The sequence below is a fragment of the Cavia porcellus genome, unplaced genomic scaffold (genome assembly GCF_034190915.1).
Source record: "Cavia porcellus strain 051 isolate PalLab524CR breed Dunkin Hartley unplaced genomic scaffold, mCavPor4.1 scaffold_25, whole genome shotgun sequence".
NCBI lineage: Eukaryota > Metazoa > Chordata > Mammalia > Rodentia > Caviidae > Cavia > Cavia porcellus.
Genome location: NW_026947508.1, coordinates 34,669,219 through 34,693,605, shown reverse-complemented (window position 1 = coordinate 34,693,605; position 24,387 = coordinate 34,669,219). Strand labels below are relative to the sequence as shown.

At 44.0% G+C, this 24,387-nt stretch overlaps 1 protein-coding gene across 3 annotated transcripts in view; it reads left to right on the top strand.

The window, feature by feature from the left end:
• Nucleotides 1-3,755: 3,755 nt before the first annotated feature.
• Nucleotides 3,756-24,387, top strand: part of Ctps1 (CTP synthase 1) — a 40,874-nt gene continuing 20,242 nt past the window's right edge. Inside the window, exons 1-7 of one of the 3 annotated variants that reach the window (XM_003461621.5) lie at nt 3,756-3,907; nt 7,077-7,255; nt 12,519-12,689; nt 19,810-19,910; nt 20,657-20,773; nt 23,374-23,457; nt 23,984-24,064. In XM_003461621.5, coding sequence (XP_003461669.3) covers nt 3,813-3,907; nt 7,077-7,255; nt 12,519-12,689; nt 19,810-19,910; nt 20,657-20,773; nt 23,374-23,457; nt 23,984-24,064 — 828 coding nt within the window. In that variant the 5' untranslated portion in view covers nt 3,756-3,812. Of the gene's footprint in view, nt 3,908-4,081; nt 4,332-7,076; nt 7,256-12,518; nt 12,690-19,809; nt 19,911-20,656; nt 20,774-23,373; nt 23,458-23,983; nt 24,065-24,387 lie in introns of those variants that run through there. The other 2 variants (XM_004999757.4, XM_063236214.1) reach the window with 2 other exon arrangements.

Genomic DNA, 24,387 nt, shown 5'->3' with positions numbered 1-24,387 from the left:
CAGGATAAGTTTCTAAATTCAAGGTGTAAAATGCCTTCACATTTACCAGTACATATATTTTTATGTCACATTTGGAAGGTTTATTTGACTGAAGATTTGTTTGCCATATTTTCAAAGTTTATTACTGCTGAAAGCTACAACAACTGCAAAATGATACAAAATTGTTCCCATCACTGTCCAAACTGAACCAAAGCTTCATCAGATGAGCCAAAAGCAGCCAAATTTTGGATTTTTTTTTTCTTTCTTGGCAGGCCTTTTTGTTGTCAAAACGTAAGCAATTTTGAAGGAAACCAAATCTCTTGAGTGTCATTATTGTTCTAAAAATCTCAACATCACATCTGTCACTCTTTCCATAAATCCTCTAGATTCTAACAATTACAATGATAAAATCCTGTTACAAAGACTTTTAGTTCAGATAGTGAGGAGTCATGATAAATATACATTTGAGCATTATTACTATTGGTACATATAGAATGTTTTACTTGTATTTCACTGTTAGTGGATTTCACAGCATCTCATAGCATAATGTCCATTACAAAAAATTTCCACTTGAATTGCAGTGCTAGCATTCCATCCAATACGTTTCACCCCTGCCAAAAACCTACTAACGGTTACGGTAGTTTTCCTGACGACAGCTGCCCTGCCTTCTCCACAGTGTCCTTTTAGCCTGCTTTTTCCTCTTTTCCTCGGTCCTAGCTTACTCTGCAGAGCCAGTTTCTCCCCATTCTTAACATTTACTTTCTCAAATAAATTCAGCCACTGCTTTTTTTGTCATGTTCAGTTTTTTGAGATGAAAAGTGAAGACCCAGTGGAGCTGTGATACAATGATACACTGGGGACATGGGATGTGCCAGTAGAGGTCTGTGCAAAGATAAAGATAATAAATGGCATGTTTGGGGAACTGAGAGTTCAATGTGGCCAGAGCATGCAGTGGGTGATGAGTCTAGAAAGGAAAACGGATGCCAGTTTGTGGGTAGCCTCATAAATCATGGTGTGTTTTTCACTTTGTCTTAAAGGTAAAATGGTTCCAACTTTTTGGCTTATTTCATTTTTCCTCTCAATTTTACACACATAGAGTTTTAAATACTTTCTTGAACAAAAGAAGAGTATAATAAACTAGTTTACTAATAGAGAAAAAGTCAATTCACTTGGGCGGTGCACACCTGTAATCCTTGCAAGGCTGAGGCAGGAGGAGCGTCTTGAATTCAAGGCCAGTTTAGGCAACACAATGAGTTCAAGGCCAGCCTGAACTATATGGCTGAGTAGTGAGACTGCCTCAAAAACAAACAGACAAACAGACAAAATTTAGCTCAAGTGAGGGACATCCAGTATACAAATCATATTAGGATAAAACACAAGCAATAAGAACAGATATATGTGCATTGATAGCATCTGGCTCTGGGAGAAAAATTAGATGCAGAATAAGGGGGTGAGAGGAACGGTTTTATGATGTATTCCTTTTTCCCTTCAAATTTTGTACCAATGACACATTTGTTAAAAACTAAATAAACGGGGCTGGGGGTTTAGCTCAGCAGCATAAGCGCCTTTGCAAGCAGGCAGTCGTGAGTTCGATCCCTGGTACCAATAAAAAGGAAAAACTCCAAAAAAAAAAAAACCACAAAACAAACAAAAAAAGTAAATAAACTATAATGTCAGAATACTCCAATCTCTATAAAATACCACAAATCTGTCAATAGCCGCAGTCTCTTGCCCCATTTCTCACCAGATAAGCTAAGAGAATGTCATATGACGGTGACAACATATTGATGTGGAAGTGAAAAAAATCAAGGAGGCCGTAGTGAGGAAACATTAAGATTTGGTGATGGATAGAATGGAGGAAGCAAAACAGAAGATTCTAAACAAACCCTCATGTGTGCCCTCAGGTGGGAGTCTGCGTTTGTTCCATCTTGGCTTCATCATCTGTAATCTAGTAATAAGGATGCTATGTGCATTACAGGGTAGGAGTGGGAATTATGTATGGTAGATCTTGGTTATTAGAAGGTAAACAAGACTGTTACCTGATAAGGAATCTGAGGCATAGAAAGGTTAGGAATCCTCAAGGAGATTCCAATCTGGTGTGGAGGAGACATACAAGGAAACAGGCAGTTTCAGCACACTACGATGTTTTCAGGGTGGGCATCTGGTATGCTAAGGGACATGTGGGTGGGATGCTGTCTTCACTGGGTTCCACAGGAATAAAGCCTGAGATGGGGCTCCAGTGTAAATGTCTGATTGAGGAGTACTCTCTCTTTAAGAGTCTTGTGCGAGTGAAACTGTACAGAGCAGGGAGGAAGCCAGCCAAGATATATGTCTAGCTGTGAGAGACTATGCTGGAAAAGAGCCAGGTGGCCCCTCAGAATAGTGGCCAGGCAAATGGCTCATTTTTTTGTATCTCCTATAGCAGTGGTGGTGAACTTATGGCATGTGTACCACAGCGAGCTGTCTGTTATCACTGAAAGCTCTGAAAGTTTTGCTGTCACTGTCCTATAGCATCTTTACATTGTCAGTAAGCAAAATAAACTTTACACTGTCTGTCATTGTCTACTATGTTCTTACTCTCATGAATGTCAAATACTTCACAGAAGAATTTGGGGCTGTAGACCATCTGCAAACACATCCCTTGCATTTCTGACTTGGAGCTGAGTGTAGCTTGCACAGACTGGCAAAGTAGGAGCAGTGATGGTTCAGATTGGGAAGGAGCCAGAAGGCTCCAGAAGGCCTTGCAGGAGGTCACTGACTAGTTTCTTGGAATCTATTCATTTTCCTAGGGCACAAACCAGAATATGTCACATTTTTAACTCCTTCTAAGGAGATAGATTAAGAGATGGCAAACTGCTTCTAGGAAAGAAAACCACCACTGGGGTTTGGGTGAAAGGCTAACATTTCATGGACATGGTTGTGTAGTGTTGAGGGAGGAAACCATATGCATAGATTTATTCACTATTCAGAAAAACTAACTCCTTTCCTCAAAAGCTCCCATTGCTTTCCACTATCCTCAGAAGAAAGCCGATTTCTTGACTTACTTTATAACCGCTCTGGCAACCTCTCCAGCCCACTCTGACTCAGCTCCTCTAGACTTGCCACCAGTGCGTGGCTTTTCTTTCTGCCTCACCTTTTTCTTTCCACCTCTCCCTTCTCCATCTTTGTCAGGAAACTTCAGCTTCAGAGTCACTTTTCAAGGCAGACTTCACTGCCTGAATCTCGACTGAATAGCTCAGCCATCACCAGGCTGAACACCCCCGCATTTCAGTAGCAGGCACTTCTGAAAACCTCAATGTAGTGTAATGGGTGGGTCAGTTTACCTAAGAGGTCAGGGTCCTTTGGGGGCCAGTGCCGCGCACAGCAGAGTGGATGCTCAGGAAATGTCATCTGGATGAAAATAGTCTCAACCCTTGTCCATCCCAAGGGGCTGCCGTGAACACCCGCACGGGGAAGGGGAGGCGACAAGGAGTGGCATCAAGCGGCCCTTTTGGGTTGCTTTCCTGCAGGTAGACACAACACTGTCACAGCCCCACGGCTGACAGCTCCAAAGGAGGGAGGGTGAGGAGGAAGCCAGGAGCTGCTTCAAGAGGAGGGGAAGTCAGGCCGCTAATCTGCTTTGCATTAGTCATAACATTGCCTTTCCCCGAAGGCAAAGAAGCCGGGACCACCCGCCAGGCCTGAACGCACAAAAAAACGAACCTCCGAGACCCAGAACGGAAAGCGCCCCGCGCCTGCGCACTCTGGCCCGCCCACGCGCCCGGGACCCGCCCCGCCTCGGCCCTCTGCGTGCGCACCGCCTAAAGCCCGCCCCCCAGAAAGACTGCCGGCGCATGCGGCCGGAGCTGAGCACTGGCTGCTGGCGGCTCAACGCTCCAGTCGCTGGCCTCGGTCTGCAGCTGTCGGGAGGATCTGAAGCCGGCCTCGGGTAAGCTGAGTCCAGAGATCCTGGAGGACGCGCTCTGCCGTGCGGGAGTCGGCGGCGCCCTCCGAGCGCGGCACGGACGGCCCACCGCCACCGGTGATGGATGCCGCGCCCCACCAATCCGAGGCGAGATGGCCCGGCATCCTGCCCAATGGGCTGTGTGTCTGAGAGAGTGGGGCGGGAAGGCCAGGGCTGCTGAGTGCCGGCTCCCGCGCGCGGGCCGCGTGGCCGGGCGCCGCCGGTCAGGGGCCCATTAGTCAGGGGGCCTGCCGTCGAGCGCTACAGTGTCCGGCGGCCGCGGTCCGTTCGGCCGAGAGGACTGTGGAGGCGCGGAGTGCCTTGCGCCCAGCCATCCCCGGGATAGCAGCTCCCATCCCCGCTATCCGGCCGCGGCTCCGGGGCTCGGTCCTCTGGGAGGGACGCGCAGGTCCGACGTGCCCGCCGCCGTGGGGTGGGGTGGGCCGGGCGGCCTTGGCACTCGGCGGCCGCGGCCCGGGCCAAGGAGGGGGCCTGTGCGCCCGCCGGCCAGGCGCTGTCCGCGTGGCCCCGCCGCAGTCCCCTCCCGTCCGCGGCCGCGTGTGAGGATGGGGCGTTCTAGGGAAGTTCGCTGCGTGTGCGTGGCGCGCTTACATCCGCGCTTATTGTATTCTCAGTAGCTCCGTGACGCGGGCAGTACGTAGAGACTCACCCCATTTTACTGCGGTGTGAACCCGGGCTCACTGGGGGCTTAAGTAGTGTCTCAGCCCGCGGGCGATGGAGCTGGAACTTGATCTCTCAAATTAACTGCCTGCCATCGCGTCTGTGGTGCATTTTCTGTGCTACATCTTGGTTTACGTTGCTCTTGTGCTGGAAAACCTGGTATCTTCCCATCACTTGCGGAATAAAGTTCAGTTGGGCATTTAAGTTTGCACGAGTTGATCCCTTCCTTAACCTATACTTTCCTCCCTAGTGTTTTCTTGGCGTTTGTCTTTGTTCTCATCTGCCTGTTAACTCTCCCGTGCTTTTAAAACCTAAGTTAGGTCTTGAATTGGGTCCTTTGACTCCATCGGAAGTCTGGCCTAGAAAACAGCGATAGGGATTCTCGATTACCCCAAGGCGTCCCTCTCCACCCTCCGGTGAGACGTGGTACAGTACTTAACTTTGGTTCTGGCGCTGAAGACTTTCAATTTTTTCTGATTTTGCTTTTGCGGTCTTCCTATCACGTCCTTCTGTTTTCCACCATCACTGGATTGCTCTTTTATTTATAAATGTCTTTCTGTTTCAAAATGATCTGTCAACAACTTGAGGTATGGGTCCAAATCTGATGAATTTTTGTGATCCCCACAAGATTTAAATGGGCCTTACTCAGGGTATTCCATAAATACAAGGGGAGCCCTGTTGGAATATTTGTGGCCAGCCCCTGTAGGAGATAACCTGAATCTCCCAGAAGACGGTTGCCCTCTTAAAGTAAAACTAGTCAGTCAAATGTGAAGGGTTGAAGTAAGTTTTTTGTGGAAGTAACCCGTCCTGTAATCCACTCAAGGGTGGATTTCTAGAAACACGCAAATTTCTAGAAACATACAAAAAGGGATGTCTGGTTAGGATTTAACTAAAATGTAGCCATGCCTGGTATTCATGTATCAATAAGTAACCATTCGACTTTAAGGTAACAGTAATGTTTCCCTAATCAGTTACAGGGACTTGGAGCCAATAAATTTGAGAAAATTGGATGCTATATACTCCTTGTAGGAGGTCACTGTTCATTCTAACCTACAAAACACTCCCAGTGTTTTTGTTAAAGAAAACAGGTGATTGTTTACTCAGCATTTCTCTGATTTATCTGTCCATAACACTCTTGGAAAACCCACGTACATTTTGTGAAAACCTAAGATAAGCATGCTTTTGAAGCAGCCACAGCAGAGAATAGAAAGAGCAGGACGGTGTCTTCCTTGTAGTCCTAGAAGGAAGACATTCTGAGCATTCTTATTTCTTGCCTAGTGTGTTCATTCAGGCTCTGAGGAGGAGTGGCGCCAGGGAGTGCCTCAAACCAAATTCCTGCTTCCTTGCACCTTTCTTAACTTATTTGGGCTGTAATTTGGCTTCGTATGGAATGTTCCTAGAGGAAGAAAATGTTTTTCCATGCTAAAGCAAATATTCTTGGTGATCACGTTTTTCTCTTTGATCACATTTGGTTGGGCTTGCCCAAGAAATGGTATTTCTTGGCCCCAGAAGCTGAACAGTAATGAAGGTCCCTAGGGAGCTTGTCACCATCTCCTTACTGATTATCGATGCTGTTTTCAGCTGCCTTTTGACTCTGCTGTCTTTGAGTCCACCTCATTATCTCTCAAGTCTATTTGTTATACTTTCTGCATGACTGTATTTTCTTTGGATTTAATCTCCCCTTTCTGCCTGCTCTGCCCATTGTGTGCTTCAGACTGGCTTATTTATTATCTGAGGTCCTCCACCAATATATAAAGTCTATTCATGCCATACCTGGGAGAGATTGCTAGCAAAGGAGCAAGTTGTTAATAAATTACAGAAGAGAACTATCTGTACTGGGAAGAATTTTAGGGTTAGCTATAATTCCTTTTATATGGTCAAGTCCATTCTTTTTGGCCTGTCTTCCAAAACTTAGGGGAGCTGTGTTTTCTCAGTGGTACATTAGCCAAACACATTATTGCTTTCATGGGGAATTGGCTTGCTTACCCAAGATTGCAAATTTTTTTCCCTTATTGGGGAAATAATGAGATATGTGCCTGGTATCCCAGTGTTTGGCAATGATATCAGCTTATATTTAAGGCAAAGTGTTTTATTAACCCTTATAGAACTTTTATTCTCAAGGTTGTCAGATGTTTAAACAAAATCTTCATTACTGTATAGGAATTGTTTTTCTACTCATGTTTGACTAATGCCATTCAATGTCCTAAGAAAACCATCTGTTACAAGCTGATTTGAATCTGATAAAGACGTTCTGAACTCATTGGACATGGTCAAGACACATCATGTTCATAGCCAGTAATTGGCAAAGCTAGTATATGAATTCAGTTTGGTTGGGGTTTTTTTGGTACCAGGGATCAAACTCAAGACCACTCACTTGTAAGGCAGGCAGTTATGCTGCTGAACTAAATCCCCAGCCCAAACACAGTTTGGTTTGTTGAGACATATTTTAATCTGTAACTTTTCTTTCTTCTAGGTCAAAAAGGAAAATGAAGTACATTCTAGTTACTGGCGGTGTTATATCAGGAATTGGAAAAGGAGTCATCGCCAGTAGTGTGGGCACCATACTTAAGTCATGTGGCTTACATGTAACTTCAATTAAAGTTGATCCCTACATTAACATTGATGCAGGAACATTCTCACCTTATGAGCATGGTGAGCAATATTCATTTCTTTCTTCCTTTCTCTCTCTAATTGTATATATGAAAGAACGTGTTAGCTCTTGGGAATTGTATGAGCATTTTTGTAATAACTTCCATTTTCTTTTCTAACATCTTAGTGTAGCAGAATGATTTTTTTTTCTTACGTGGACAGGCAGAAGCAGGAATCTTAATAGGCAATTTAATGATCAGAGTCTTAAAAGTTTCTGTTATATAAATGATCTTTTTGGTAGCAGTTATGTTAAAATTTGTCATTTCTCCTAAAAAAACCTACTTGGTGACATAATAACTTTCTTCAGATATTTGAGGCGTATTTTTTTTTTTTTTAAGAGACATGAGAAGAATTTATTAGAAATAGTTACAGAGTGCACTCAAGAGTGGAGTGTGGGTGCTCAAAGAAACAAGGCACAGTACAGTTGGGTACTGGGGTTTTTTAAAGTGTTTTGGAAGGCAGAATTCTGTGGTATTTGATAGTCAGTCTTAGAGGGTGAGAGAGGATGGCCCATCGCATCCTTAGGATCCTATTTCTATGGAAAATGGCAAAAGGCTCATCCCTTCATGGGTGAAGGAGTGTTATTTGGGAGTAAAAGATAATGGGCAGACTTTTTCGCAGCTGAAGGGGAGTTGTCCAGAACCTTTCCCCACCAGGTTGTTCCAGAGAACCAGGGTGCCAGCCAGTTAAAGTTTATGGCACAGTCTAACATTGTATCGATTTTATGAATGTAGCTCATGTAATGGAGAGAATTTTACGGAGTTGTCAGAAATATACATAATGTTTTGATAATGGCACATGTTTTATCTTGTGCTGCTGTTAGAATACCTAGGGCCATTTGGTTTTGTAGAACAGGTTTTCTCATTGTTTTTAGCTTCTGAATGTAATAGTGAGATATCATCTGTAGTATTGTTTAGAGCTTTTTGTGTATAGTTAGTGAGAGATTCAGTGTGCCCCATTACATTTCAAGTCTTACTTAGAGAATAAAGATAGCACCCAGATGATCAGATCAGTGGGAAACTGCTCTGGGCCACTGATTGCCTCAAGACTGGGGGTTTAGCTGATTCATTTATGGTTTTTACCCAGTGCTCTTGGACCCACAGATACCGTAAGGTATCTCTTCCTATCCACCCTGGAGATAACCAAGGCCATAGATTCCCACCACAGAGCCATTGGCTGCTCTTTGGGACTGGCCGTCTTACTCCAGCTCTTGTCCTCCAGTCAGTAGCACATAATAGTGTGACTACAGCTGTGGGTAGGAATGTACCATGTTGACATAAGGGGAAAAATGTAACTCCCAGCCTGCTAGAGGTTAGACACACTGCATTTGTGTTCCTTGAAGTTAAAGAATGAACTCTGTGGAACAATGGACTCTAAGAGTGAGAATAATTACTGGGTAATGGCAAAACTCCTGAAGACAGAAGGGATCCTGAATGAGCTGCCAGTGAGCCCACTTTTCGGAGAAACTTTTATAGAGTAAAATCATGAGTTGGGAACATGGGTCAGAATTAACCAGCAAGATTACAAGTACAGGGGCTGGAGATTTAGCTCAGTGGCATAGCGCCTGCCTTGTAAGTGTGTGGTCATGAGTTCGATTCCCGGTACCGATAAAAAAAACCCAAAAAGACAAAAGACAAAAAAAAAAAAAAGATTACAAGTACAGCTGCTTGGCTAATATTGGTCCAATCTGTAGATAAGGGACACTGTAAAGCGACCCTAGAGATACCATCAACACCAGTCACAATACAGGTCTTAGTAGAAAGGAATCAAAGGATTCAAGGAAGGCAGATTTATAAGCTCCAGTATCCAAAAGAAAACTAATATTTTTACCTGCCACATCAGGAATTACCCAAGGCTTGTCCAGGGTAATGTCTATTTTGTTGAGAGCGGCTTTGAGAGAATTTGGACACCTTTAATACAGGGCAGCCAACAGGGGAGCAGGTGACCTCTGCCCTCTGTGGAGGAGAGGGCAGTCGTTTCCATCGTGGGGCCCCAGCCCCAGTGAAGGGCCCAGCAGACTTCAGTTCTTTCACAGTTGTCCAGGCTCTCCACAGCAGTAGCAGCCACCTGCTCTCTTATTCTATCTCTTTGTAAATGGAGTCTCTGAGTCACTCTGAGGAGCAGGGTTCTAAGTCACAGCAGTAATTGGCCCTCCCTGTGCCTGTGTCATCTCCCCTGGACCTTGATGTTTGCCACTACTTCGTTGTCGAAGACCCCGAAGGCCAAGCTTAAAAGTTCATTATTGAAGTTTTCTGAAGTACTGGGGCAGACTACTTGAGCACTTAAGAATTTAACTTCCACCAGATCTGGCTGTGTTTTAGGTGATCCACATGGAAATAAGGGATTGTAGAAAATTCACATAATTCTGGGTCTTGATTAATATAAGGCCATTAAAAACCTGGATATGTGGGATTTCTGCCCTCTTCTTTGCTGTTTTACAAAATAGACCAAGCTGGAATATAGTATTAACATTTAAGGTGCCATTCAGAGGCCATGTCTCTCCACTTTCTAATTTGTACTGACCCTGTATTAAGTTACAAAGAAAAACAATATTTTTCTTTTTTAAGTCCTCTTCTTCAAAAAGATCCCCGTTACTTACAGCAATACAACCTAGAGACTGAATTACCCATGCTCCAGAAAGCTGGACTGCTTGCTTCAAAGACTTCCCTTGTGTATTTCTGGAAAGAGATAAAGACAAGAAAAGAAAAGATGAGAACTAAGGTCATGCCATGAACACGTCTCAGAACTCGGCTCGATCTGCAGCCTGGACCATTTCCCAGTTAGAACTGCCTAGAATGGCAGCTCTGCTGTTTCTTTCTTTCTTTCTTTCTTTTTTTTTTTTTTTGTCTTTTTCGTGTTTATCGGTACCAGGGATCGAACTCACGACTGCCTGCTTGCAAGGCAGGTGCTTATGCCGCTGAGCTAAATCCCCAGCCCCAGCTCTGCTGTTTCTGTTAATCCTGTATGAGCATCCTTGTTCCTGCAGCATAGCTACTCTAACACAGATCAAAGACACAAGAAAGTTGTGCACAGTAGCTGGGCTTTCCTCACAAATCTTTGTCTGGAGACTTGTAACATACGTGAGGAATCTGAAACTCTTACCTCACAAGAGATCCCATGTCAAGGAAAGCAGAGCCATGTGCTTCCCCTCCCCACTCCCATGTAGTAGGAGGCACTAGGCTTCTCTGCCCTCCAGCTGCCTACTTTTTTGGTAACCAACAGAACAGTTAAAGGGTTTGAATTTTCTGACAGATGAAATACTGAGCGAGAAAGGGGGAAAACAAAAACAAAACAACAACAACAACAAAAACCCCAGAACAACCACAGGGAACCTGCTTCAGAGGCAAAGGGCTTGGGGGAAAGTGGGGACAAAGAAAGAAAAGAAACAACTTAAAAAAGCCATTGGACTGGTCTTGCCAAGGGTTCTCTCTGTCTCTCTGTTTTTTTAAAACTTCCTGCCACTGGCTCACCAAGGATGTCACGCGCTGGATCTGAGGGATCCCAAGCCTGAAGCAAGAAACTTAAGCCACCCGCTTAAGAGAAGTGTGCAGGTTCCCTGACTCCTATCAGGGAAGAAGAATTTTCAGGATGTGCCAGTGAAAGAGGCACTTCTTGGGTTTATTAAAAGTAGGTATAGGACACTTTTAAGAGCAGAGTGCTGGTGCTCACAGAAATGAGGCGCTATATGCTTATTCTTTGCAATCTCCAGAAATTGCATGGTTGGATAGAATTTGTAAGGATGTAGATTTGGGCCAGTACAAGAAAGACTTTTGTAATAGCAAATGCCCTATGACAGCAGAGTTCCAGTCTCTGAAAGCTTCGAGTTGCATTTGATGGAGGTATTTAAACAGAGGCCAAGGACCACTTTGTAGAGATTCAAGCAGCAGGTACATGCTGGATTTGGAGGATCTGTAAGCTTGAGATTCTGTTTTACTAATGGCAGTTTGGATGACATAAATGTAGATCTTTTGAGGTGAGTGAAAAGTCTAAATTATTAGGCTTCTTTGTTGCTGTTGTGTTCCTATTGACTATGTGATGAATTCGGTGTGTTTGAGTTGTCCCAGATTTGTTGCTTAAGCCCAGGGGTTTAGCTCAGTGGCACAAGCGCCTGCCTGGCGGCAAGTGTGAGGTTGTGAGTTTGATCCTTGTACTGAAAAGAAAAAAACCCCAAGGGAGCAAAAAAAAAAAAAAAATAAAATTATTGCTTAAAATTAGGTGAATTGTACTGTTAAAACATACCTTGAAGTTTTAAAATTCTGCATTTTTACTCCTGATGGTGAGATAAAAATCTATGATTGACTGTCATTGTACAGAAAACCTCATGTAATGATAAGTACCAGGAGATGATTCATATACTCCCAGCTGTCAGAGTCTGGTACCCAGCTTTCAGAGGGCACTTGTTATTACAGAAATCTTCCCTTGTACTGACTCAAATCTAGGTACTTAAAAAGTTTATCTACTCATGTAATTTCTGAATATATAGATATATCTGGTAAGAGGGGGCAGGACAGAGATAGTATTTTTTTGGTGGTTCTGGGTATCAGACCGATGGTCTTGTGGTTGCTGGCCAAAGGCTCTAGCACTGAGCTCCATCCTTGGCCCTTTGAAGGGCTGTGTAGTGTGAAGTTCTTGAGTGGAGGATGCCTTGCCCCTGAGGAGGGAAATATGACACCTTTTCCTTTCCTGCTTTTGAGCTTGACTCCTATTGTGACATAGGCATGAATCATTCTCAACAGAATTTATAAAATGAAGTTGCAAGGAATGAATATAAAAGAAAAGAATGGGAAGAAGTTGGTTACACTAATATGTAATTCAGAGACTAGTTTTTATAATAAACAAGCCTTCCTATATATGTGTCATAGACATTTTGAGTAGAATTATACTTTTATCATAGTTTAGTCTGCACAAGTAGGGGACTTTTCTGCGTGTTATTTTTCTCTAGGGAGAAATAGTTGCTCTATTACTTACTATAAGTGCCCTTTTCCGACGGCCTTCAGGGTGACGTTGCCTTTCATTCCATGCTACTTTATGTTTGCTCATAGGCATCATTTTTGTTGACAGACTGGAGGTACGAAGTTACCTTTTAGATAATGGTTGGTAATTTTTCTTCGTTTGTCATATTAGTTTTCTAGAAATAGATAGATCTCTTTGTATCTCAGACTAATGCAGACCTTATTGTGTGGGAAGTGTTTGTATTTCAGGAGCCAAGTTGTGCAATGATAAATGTTATCTTCACTTAGCTAAACAGCCTCACTCTTCACTGCAGGTGAAGTGTTTGTTCTGGATGACGGTGGGGAAGTTGACCTGGACCTGGGGAACTATGAGCGGTTCCTTGACATCCGCCTCACCAAGGACAACAATCTGACTACTGGGAAGATCTACCAGCACGTCATTAACAAGGAACGCAAAGGAGACTACTTGGGGAAAACTGTCCAAGGTGCTGGATTTACTGGATTTATTTTCTAAACTTTTTTGGGGTTATAAATTTACTTTGTATATGATTTCTCATTTTGTCAAGTTATTATTGAAGTATACCTTTAGCTGAAAATTTGCAATTGTTGGGCCATTAACTTAAAAAATCATTTGACAGAGCCACTGCTGTCCCATGAATGGCATTACTGCTAGTCACTCCAGGCAAAGCAGCATGGATCGAGACCAGACAGCTCCTAGTTTTGCACAGTGATGAGTTCGAAGTGGCAGAAGCAACTGGATTAGGGTGTTGGGCCAAGGTGGTGTGGATGCTGCATGTCTCATATGTATAGAGAGATAAGGAAGCAGATGTGTATGTTGCTTTTCATCAGTGTGACATGGACCAGGGTAGGTGTGAAGAGCGTTCCTGGGTCCTCACAAGCTTTCCCAGCACAGTTTCACTTTTTGTTTGCTGTTTTGGGGTTATGTAGAACTACTTATTGGCAATCAGTGTTCTGTTTAAAAGGTGGGGTTGGATAATGAATGGCCTGATGGAATGGTGGCAGCCCAGAGTGCTTTCCTCTGAGTTATGAGAGTAGGTGTCCTTTGGCCTGAGATTTTACTGGACTGAGAACTGAGTGTCACATCAGCAGGTGAGTCTGGCCTGTAACTATCAGGTAGCTCCTTCTAAAAGTGATTTGCCAATTAAGTGTTACCAGGTTTGGGGTTGTTTGCCTCTCCTTCTGGAGTTAGATTCCAGGTTCTCCTCATCTGAAACAAAGAATTGAACAAAACAAGTGAAAAACAATGCCGTTTATTCAAGAAAGTAAAAGTGAAGAGTAGGGCAGAAACCGGCTCTGTGGAGCAAGCTTGGCCTGAGTACAGAGAAAAAGAGGGTGAGAGCAAAGCAGAGCAGAGTGTTTTCCAAACACAGCAGGGTCTACTGTGGAACGTTACACTCTTCACGGTGCGGCGTGTCCTTTATCTTGTCCACATCTCAGAGAAACTCAGTAGAATGCCCACATATGGGTCTTATCTGGGCTCGCAGTAAGAGGTGGCACTGGGATCCCATGCCTCAGGCTGACATCAGGTTAAGGCTGTCTTCGTGAAAGCCTGCACAAGTTCTTGAGAGAAGTCCACATGTGGGGCTTTGGGAACTGTTCTGCACCTGCGTCTGGGATCTTGTAACTAACAGGTCCCATCTACTCCCCCAGCCAGCTTTGCCACATCCTAATCACCTAGCTCATTTCCTCCTGAGAAGCACAAATCTCCATAATTCTTAGTGAGGTGCTGAGGGAACAGAGGTCTCAGTACTCTGCAGCTTCTTCAAGCTAGAAGGGGCCACAGACCCTACCTACTGAGGATTATGTGCTGTCCAGCTACTTTGGGGTGTGGTGGCTGACTGGCTGGGCTGAAGAAAGGAACCATGTGAGGAAACAATGAGAAAAGGGTAAATGACCGTGAGCCTCACTGTCGGCCCACACATGAGGAGCAGGTCGGATTTGCACACTTCCTGTAGTGGCCCTGGGGTCTCGCTTTTTGAAAAGAAATCTCAAGTCTTCTAGTGGGTCATAGGAGTAGCTTCTTCCTTTTGGATGATGTTGGTCTTGAGACAGTTCAGGTTGGACTAGCTTTATTATAGAAAGATAAGTCCAGTTGTCTGCCCATCACCTGCACTGCAGTGGGTATGGCAGGGACCACAGAGAAGGGACCTTTCCATCTTGGGTTTGACAGGGCAGCAGGTGTTCCCTCTGTCCAAGTTTTTAGCAGAGGTTCCTGAAGGAAGAGATCTCTTCAGTGACCTCCTGTGAGCTGACAACTGTATACCCTACTTTTTGATTTGCTGAAAGCTGCTTTCATCAGGGAATCACACCTCTTAAGGGTCTTGGAGAGGCAGATCACTGATGTCCTGCCTTTGCATATGTCTGAGAGATGACTTGTTTGCAAGAGTAGCTATCCTCTAGGGCTATAGGCCTCAAGGAAGCAGTATTAATAGTACTACAAGGTTTTGTAATAACTCTGGGAATTTAAGAGCATTCCCTGATACTTAGTGATCCATTCTGTTAACTACAAGTAACCTTTTATCTCCAGAATATCTCTAACCTCATGGGTGTCAGGGTCCCAAAGTTAACTCTGTATCTTCTTTGGTACAGCTGTAGCTGCTGTTGCTGTCAGGCAGGGTGGCCATCCAGCAGCCAGTCCATCTAATTTCTTTGATAAGTATGCTCCTCATTAGAGTGCTTGCCCTAGCCTTTAGGTCAAGACCCCCAAAGTAATTTTTCCCACTTTTTCTTTCTTTTTTTTTTTTTTTTGAGAGAGGGTCTCACTATGTAGTTGAGACTGACTGACTGACTCTTGAACTATTATGTAGCCTACGTTGGTCTTGAACTCAGAGTGATCCTCTTGCCTCTGCCCACTGTGTGCTGGGATTACAGATAGGCACTGCCATGCTCAGCCCTCCCTTTTCTGATACACAGAGAAAGAAAGACATTTTGAGTCAGGAATTCCCAGTATGGGGCCTGAATAAGGACATACTTTATTTTCTTAAAGGCATTGTCGGGGCTGGGGATTTAGCTCAATGGCACAAGTGCCTGCCTGGCAAGTGTGAGGTTGTAAGTTTGATCCCTGGTACCATAACAAACAAACAAACAAAAAACATGTGTGTGGGGGCATTGTTAGTCACTTCTGTCCATTCAAGGGACACAAACTCAGGGCCTTTGACAGCCTAATACAAAAACTTTGCCATTAGTCCAACATTAAGTAGCTAGATCCTGCAAAAGCCAGCCATCCCCAGGAAAGAATGAAGCTGTTGTTTTGGTGGCAGAAGGCCCAAGATCACAAACAGCCTGGATCTGGTCCTTAGACAGCTTTTGTTACCCAGGTGTAAGGATATATCCCAGAAATTAAACTTTTTGGAAGGATATCTGAGGCCTTTCTTTGGAGACCTTATATCCCTTCTTAGTTAAAAAGTTGAGTCTGTACAGTGTTATCGTTAGATAATTTCTGAGTTGGGCTACAGAATAGAATATCATCTCTATACTATAGGCTTCCTGTTTACACTTTAAGTTCCTCTAGTCTTTGTCTAGTGCCTGAGCAAAAAGGGAGAACTGTCTCTAAACTGTTGTAGGAGAACTGTCCAAGCATATTGCTGCTTTTCTCTTGAAATTGATTTTTCCATTCAAAAAAGCAAACAATTTGGGAGTCTGAATGTAGGGGGTGGAGAAAAATGCCTCTTTTACATCTAAAACTGAGAGCCAATTACTGTCCCCTGGAGAGAGTGGTGTATGGACCAGCCACTAGAGGCTGGATTGGAAGGGCAGCCTCATTAATGAGGTGGAGGTCTTACTCCCCCTGATACTCTTCTGAGGATTTTACTATAGGGAGAATGGGAGTACTGAAGGGGACTGGCAAGGCTTCAGAAGGCCAGATTTGAGGAACTTCTCCTTGAGAGGTTGGGGGCGATTATGTGCGTCTTCCTTGATAGGATACACTTTTGGTTAGGAAACTAGTGAGGGTCTTTTAGTTTTATAATTACTGGTGTAGCAGAATTTGCTGTACCAGGCATTCCATTGTACCATGCAGCAAGATTCACTTGTTGGCTAATTTGGTCAGTGAGACCTGGGGTAGTCCCGACAAGTAAAGCCCATTGTGGCGTTAGCTAGAATTTGAGAATTGCCCCCAGTTTAACAGGTAAATCTCTTCCTAGCAAGGGAGCAGGACACTGTGAGACAATTAGAAACTCATGGTTTGAGTATTTGGGCCTGTTTCCAGATACAATGATGTTCCATTAGTGCCTCTCCCTCCCTGGCAGATCGGTCTATATATAAGTGTACTATATTTAAGTAAGGTTACTTGAGGAAGGACTCTGCTAATCAGTTACAAAACACAACTAGATTCTCTTCTCTATGCTGCAAGATCTCACTCACTTTATCATAATTACTAGACTTTTTATTGCACCTTTTCATTTCCATAGTAATGGAAATGGTGACTGATGTCCGTACTAGACATCATTTCTAGTCTGTTAAATATTTTAGTCCTGGATTGGCTCTGTTTGTGGGAGAGAGTATCCTTGCCAGGGTGTTTCCTTCATTTTTCAAGGCACATGCACTTCTGCATAGTGTCTGGCCTCTTAACAGGATTCTTTGTTTTTCATCTGGGCTGCAGCAGGTGGCCAAGATGTATAAGTCAAAAGCAAGCTCCAATAGAAATCCATCTGCAAACTCACCAGATCTTCTGATAGTTGGCCTAATCACTTCTTGCACTATAGGACATCGGAAAAAGGGACTTGTACTCCAGTATTCCCTCTCAGCCCTGAGACTTTTCTTAGGGGCAGGATAAGTGGTAAATTAGGATAGTTAGGAGCACCACTTTGGACTCTACCTGTGGGGCTTACAGCTGTCTGAGAAGCATGATAAATGGCTTTGAGGAACACTGGGTTCTCTTGAGGCACTGGGCTCGAGTAGAATTGTGGAGTCACTTGGAGGGGTGATTTATCAGCCCAGGGGCTGTAAGAAGGAGTTGAGAAGACCTCTAGTATCAGACAGATCAGAGAGACTCACATCTCCCTGAGAGACAAGTAGGGGTCTCAGGACGAGGTCATCCAGAAGAGCTTTTTCCTCCTTGGGGACCACTCCAAACAACTGTGCTCCTGAGCATTTCCTTTGATAAAGAGTCATAAAAGTCTGAACATACTGCATTTCATTCCACTTGCATGTTTTAAGCAAAAATGCTGTAACTGGAGAATAGTTTAAAGTACCCATCTCTTGCCACCTCCCAGCTCATATTGGATCCAAATCGTATTACAATAATAGATAAACTGCTTCTGTTTTAGATCGTCAGGATCAAGCTCTGCCCTCTCATCGAGACTAGGTGGTGATGCCAGTGAAATCTATGTGGTCGTGAGACCACAACTTGTTTGTGGTCTGCTTGTTTGGCCACCTACAGAGAGAAGGAGACAGCTAAGCCTCTGCTCTTTAATTAAGGAGGTAGCCCAGACATAAGTTGGAGGCCTGAAGTCCACAAGTGCCCATCCTGAGAATTTATAAAACCTAGTCAGACATCTGTATCTGAGAACTTGAGAGTGATGCTGGCATCACTAGGCACAGAAGAAAACCTTGTGGGGATGTTGGTCTCCACATTTGGACCCATTAACTCAGTAGGAGCCAGGTCATCTGTGGGCCTTGCTTAGACCACACTTCTGTGAAGCAAGGGTGAACCCCCCCACCCTGCCCGCAGGCAAAGTTTCTTTAGCCACCTAGCTGAACTCCTGATGGTTCAATTTGCATTTATTCTAGGCCCCTTGCTGGCTCAGCTGATAAGGAATGGTTAATCCAGATGACTCAACCTAACCAGAAACAGTGAGGAGCTGAGATCCCACGCCTCAGACTGATGTCAGGGCTCGGCTGTCCCACTGAAAACCTTGTCAAGTTCTCTGAGAAGTCCACGTGCAGGGCTGTGGGCAGTGCTCTGCACACATGTCTGTGTCCAGGATCCTTTCTTTAATAAGTCATGCCCACTTCCCCAGCCAGCTTTGCTGTGTCCTAATCTCCTGTCTCAGTGTGACCATATTCTGGGCTAGTTGGGTCATGTTTGGATTTTAGCCTTGCCACTTAGCAACTTTATACATGGGCAGATTGTATAACCTCTTGAGATATAGGTAGCCTGTCTATGAAATTGAGATAGTAACAGTACGTGCCTCTCATGCTGTTAGGAAATCTGAGGAGCTATATCAATAAAGTGTTTTCCTGACACATAGAAAAGATCAGTTAGGAATTAAAATGTTGTCCATCAGAGGTGGTTGTTCTAGGTCTCCAGTGTGTTCACTCATCTGTTTTCATCAAATATTTATTGATTGCTCCCTGTGCTCAGACCCTTACTGGTGTTGAAGATACATGAAAGCAAGACCAGCAGGGCCACTGTCCTCCTAACAAGATGCCTGATGAGAGTTGCAGAGGAGACATAAATGAGGCAAGAACGTGTAACTTGGGAAAAGCCACTTGGGTCATGTGGTCCTAGGAAACCTGAGGAGATGATTTTAGAGCTGAGGGGCACAGTAAATAGAGAGAGACCCAAGGCCACAGAGAGCTAAGATAAAGAACTGGGAGGAGGCTTTGGGACTGAGGCTAGTGACCAACAGGTCTGTCAGGTCTGCCAAGTGGACCTTCTGAGCCACAGCAAGGAGTTTGGATTTGACTCAGAGCAGTGGAGTGATGAGTTCAAGTTTTTTTGGGGGTGGGTCTTTTTCAGACAGGGTCTCACTATGCAGTTCAGGCTGGCCCTGGGCTCACTTTGTAGCCCAGGCTGGTTTTGTGAGTGCTGGGATTATAGGCATGCACTATCGCACCTGGTTCTGAGTTTTTAAGATTACTTTGTCAGCTGTGTGTGTAGTAGATAACATCCTTGTGCACGAGGTACTGCCGTTTAACCAGCGTGTTAGAGTTAAATAGTAATCTTGCTCCTTAGGAATTTACAATCTGAGCCCAGCAGCTAGTTGGCTAGCTATATATATATATATATATATATATATGTTTGGTTTTGTTTGTTTCAATTGTCTTTTTGAGAAAGGGTAAATGAAGTTCAGGCCAACCTTAAACTCATGTTGTACCTAGACTGGCCTCCTGCCTTGGCCTCTTGAATGCTGGAATTAAATTAACAGGCATTCACCACCACCCTCTGCCTATGGTTTTAAAGACAGTTAAGTCATTGACCCAGTGTACCACACCTACTGAGTGGTGAATTGAGATTCGAACTTAGACTCTATGCACTGTGCCTCCACCATTCTGCAGTGAGTCTCTTTGGTAACTGGAAACAAAGTGGGTCTCCTAGAAAAGCGGGAAGATGTGTCACCCTTCAGCCTTGGCTGTTGAAAATGGAGGTGGCCGTCTGGTCTTGTGTCTGTGTGCAGCCGGAAGAGTGGACTCTGCACAGAGGGGCTTTGGAATGCCACTCTAGGCCTCCTCCTCTTGTGCTTCCAGGGGGAACCTAGAGCTCTGCAGAGGAGACCATGGGGAGTAAGAGCCCAAGGTTTCATGAGGCTTGTTTTTTGCTCCACTGCTGTTCTGACCAGGCAAAGAGTGCAGCAACTTAATGATAATAGATTTGCCTCAATGGTGGACAAGTGTAAGTGACAGGTTTCTTTTGTTTCCCAGTTGTCCCTCACATCACAGATGCAATCCAGGATTGGGTGATGAAACAGGCGTTAGTATCAGTAGATGAAGACGGCCTGGAACCGCAAGTGTGTGTTATCGAGGTTTGTATGATTCCTGCCTTTGTTGCCACTCTACTCACTCGTCTCCTTAAGCCAGCCAGGCAAGACAATCACCAGGGAAGCCCTTGTGCCCGCCCCTGTGTCAGTGCAGCATGGCAGGTGAGGGTCATGTGGAGTGGCCACGCTGGAAGGGCAGTTCTTATCTAAGCAATACTCCATTTCAGCATTTATGGGTTCACTTAGTGCCAGCTGCACCAGAAAGCGTGGCAAGGCACGTTTTCATCTCTTGAAGGAATCAGCAGACTTTTGCTTTCCTCTGGCAAGAACATCCCCCTTGCTAAATGAGCATTTTGGTTTTGGTTTCTGTACTGTTGATCTCAGCTGTTGAATTTCAGTGTTCCTTCATGATCAGGACACTCAGAAGTTCTTGTAGTTTGTTTATAACTGATGCCTTTTGATTTACAAGTTTATTTATGGTGGAAGAAGTAAGATTGGATTTTTTGCTTTATGGCTTTCATGCAAATAAAATTCCTGGTCCTTCTTTCCCCTGACCTCTTTTGTGAAATGCTGTGGAAAGTTCTGTAATAGTCTTGGTGCATTGTGAACCTATCCAGAAGGGTCACCTTGCAGCACAAAGAAACGTCTGTGACTGACATTCTGTGGGGCTGGAGAGTCCACGTCACACTGTTATTGGGCACTAAATCAAGGGAACAGAGCAGACACTAGCTAGGAAAGCACCAGCGAGAAAGGTGGAGTGCTCTCCCTCAAAAATAGTGTTGCTTTTCCAGCTCGGTGGAACAGTGGGAGATATTGAAAGCATGCCCTTCATTGAGGCCTTCCGGCAGTTCCAGTTCAAGGTCAAAAAGGAGAACTTTTGTAATATCCATGTCAGTCTGGTTCCTCAGGTAAGGCATTTGCAGCTAGATTTTAGGGGAAAGAAGGTTGATTTTTCACCTATTCAGCTAATAGTTTTTAATACTTGAGATGCACAAAACGGAATGAAGAACTTTTGTGAATTTAAGCTTGTGATTATTATGTGTAGTGAAAAGGTCAAATGGAAAACATTTGGCAAATGAATCAGGGGAGCAGCTGTTGACACTGGTGAATTGACCATGTGTGCTTGACTTACTGAATGGCAAAAATTAAAGCTTTTTTTTAAAGGCAAAATTTCACAAAAATAAATACTGTGAGAGAAGTCAATAGTAATACAAATGAGAAAGCAGATAGACATGTAGACACTGACCAAGCTGACCTGGAGCACCAAACCCTCAGCCTGTAGCAGGGAGAGCAGAAAAGCAGTTGTTTTCCTCCCAAAGCATCCAGGTTATCAGGGTGGGTGGCACTAGGTTCTCTGGGTGGGGAGGGGTAGGACAGAGGAGGTGGACCGTGACACTCGCACTATATGGAGTTGGGTATCAGCCTTTCTCCATCTTGACCAAAGACTGGGCCCCAGAGAGGGTTTCTAGATATGCAGGCACCAAGTGCAGTTGAGGGCAGCAACACTGAGCCACGGCACAGGCGGTTCAACACGATGTTATGCTGCTTGAGATGCTGTGGAGATACCTTGCTTTCTTCCTCCACTTGGTTCCCAGAAGCTTCACGGCCTTCTACATGCTGTACAGTAAGAGCTTTCCTGGGTATGACTAACCTGGAAGAAAAGACACTGCTTCCAGGGCTCTCCAGGGAAACAGGCTGAGCAGACTTTCAGATAGCAGCCTGCCACTCACGTGGGCTTCCAGGTAGCTGTTAAGTATGAGCTCACAGCCAGTGATTAAAAGGAGCTAACGTGTATGCATCAGATAAACACTGTGCATGCCATAAGAAGGGAACATATGGAGACAGAGAATGCGTAGAAGTAAGAAGTGGCTGGCGCATGCCTGTAACACCGGTATGTGGTTGGCTGAGGCAAGAGGATTGCTGTGAAGTTGAGGCCAGCTTAGGCTAAGTAGTGAGTTCGAGGCCAGCCTGAACTACATAGCAAAATCCTGTTTCTAAATAAATAAATAAAATAAAGCAATTAGCATAAGTGTGGTAGTTTATGCCTGTAATCCTAGTAGTCTGGGAGGCTGAGATAAAAGATTTGTAAGTTTGAGCTCAAATTGCTGACTGGGCAGCTTAGTAACATTGCAAGACCTTGTCTTTAAAACAGATTTTTTTTAAGGGCTGGAGATGTAGCTTAGTGTGAAGGCCTTAAATTCAATCTCTAGTACCCTAAAATAAATAAATAATCCAAACTAACAAACAAAAAACAATTGGATAGCAAAGATGATAAGAGAAAGTTGATGTAATAATGCATGAAATAGGGTAGAAGCCAAGAAACAGAGATTAAGGGAGGAAAGATAAGTTAGAGGACTAGTTCAGAAGTTCTGACACCTGTTGGTAGGAGTTTTAGCAGAATTGGAGAGAAAAGTATAACCTGACTCAGCAAACTATGGCCCCAATGCCCAAACTCCTATTGCTGTTGAAAATAGTTTATGGAAATAGAGTCACATCCTTTTGTTGATTACTGTCTGTGGTTGCTTTTGTACTAAAACAGTAAAGTTTAGTAGCCATGACAGTTACCATATAGTCCATAAAATTTAAAATATATTATCTGGCCCTTTACAGAGAAAGTTTTCTGACCCTTGATCTAAACTTTTTTATGGTACCAGGGATCCAACTCATGACTGCGCGCGCGCTTGCAAGGCAGGTGCTTATGCCACTGAGCTAAATCCCCAGCTAAACAAGGAAATTTTTAGATGAGAGTTTGTGGATTGAAAAGACCCTCTGAATATGCAGCATACTGGATGAAAAATGACCTCACTGAGACATGTCATTATGAAGGGTCAGAGCAATAGGGCAGAAATCTAAAAAGCCTGAGAAAGAAAAATACTCTCTTCTAAAGAGCAAAATCCAAGAATTAGTATGGCAGTAGTAGAAGCTAAATGATAGTGAAGCTATTGTGTTAAAATTCTCTAAGAGGAAATCATTTTTAACTTAGAATTCTGAACGCAGGACTGAGCGTATAGGTAATTTAGTACAGAAAGGAAGAGTGTGGCGTGTGGTTGAATTGACAGTATTTTATCCTCGAAGAGGGCTGCAGGCACTGGGGGCAGATCCTCATTTAGCAGCGAAATCCACAGAAAATGCCTCAAGCTAAATGTCCAGTAGCAATAAAACCTAGAAGGATCAAGTAGAAGAGCTCAAGTGGGGTGTGGCTGGGGGGTAGATTACTTGACAAGTATACAAGATGCTAGATGAACCTCAGCATCAAAAACAAACAAAAAATAAAAACAAACAAACAGTAAAAGGGCCTTTGTTATGTAGGTTTGGAGAGTGGCAGAGGGTAGAGGAGCCCAGGCACCACTATTTGTTAGTAGGAATATTTGAGTCTAAAATACAATGTGTGACTTCAACAAAAGTACAAGTTACACTGTAAATGTGATGAGACTCTCTATGAAAAGTCATACTTGAAAGTTTTTGTGTCATAGAGAAATTAACCTTCTTTCTTCCTTTTATGTAATAGCCAAGTTCAACGGGAGAACAGAAGACAAAACCCACCCAAAACAGTGTTCGGGAGCTTCGAGGGCTTGGGCTCTCCCCAGACCTGGTGAGATTTCCTGGGTGACCTCACATCTAATGAAAACCCACCTCTGGAACAGACAGGACTCTTGTCTGCTTGACAGGCCCTTGATGATAAATGATAAAAGTAGGGTTAGTGCTGTGGATGAGGCATAGTCTGGGAGATTTTCTTCCTGGCCTGTGTGGAGTCTTAGATGCCTCATGCTTTATTTCTGCTTTGAGTCCTTTTTAGATAGTCTCTTTTTCTGTCTTCCCCAAGAACTTTGATTGGAGAGGAAAGTCCCAGCTAGTAGTGCCTCTAGTTTTAATCATCTGCCTTGCATTGGTATTACCATCTTCCTAATGGTTCTCTAATTTGGGATTTAGGAATTTCATTAAAAACAAGCAAGAATATTTCAGTGGATTACATGCATTGTGCTGAGAGCCGACACCTTCATTCATCTTAACAACATGATGTCTGTTTTGAACATGACGTCTATTTGAGTTCAGCTGTGGAGCACCCAGCTTTGTAGCCCTTTCTTCCTTCCAAGCCATCTTGTGTTCTCTATTGCCAGGTTGTGTGCAGGTGCTCAAATCCTCTGGACACATCTGTGAAAGAAAAAATATCAATGTTCTGCCATGTGGAACCTGAACAAGTAAGTACAAATTCCATGTCTCTGGAATTTGCTTCTGATTGCCTGAAACTTGACTGTGATAAGCTTTATGAGGCTTGTGGTTATTTAGTAATTAGAGATGGCTAAAATAAAAAGTAGGCCTTTTAAGTAAGAAGCCTTTAGAAGAACTGACATTTGTTGGCTCTGTGACTCACCATCACATTTGTGACTCCCCAGACATACTTGTCCCTCTCCTGCCTTTTCCTTCTCTCCCCACTGCTTGTTTTTATCTCCACTCAGGCTGAATGTCTCTTTGCCTAACACTCCATACTCTCCTCCTGTGTCTCTGCTTTCTGCAGCTGCTG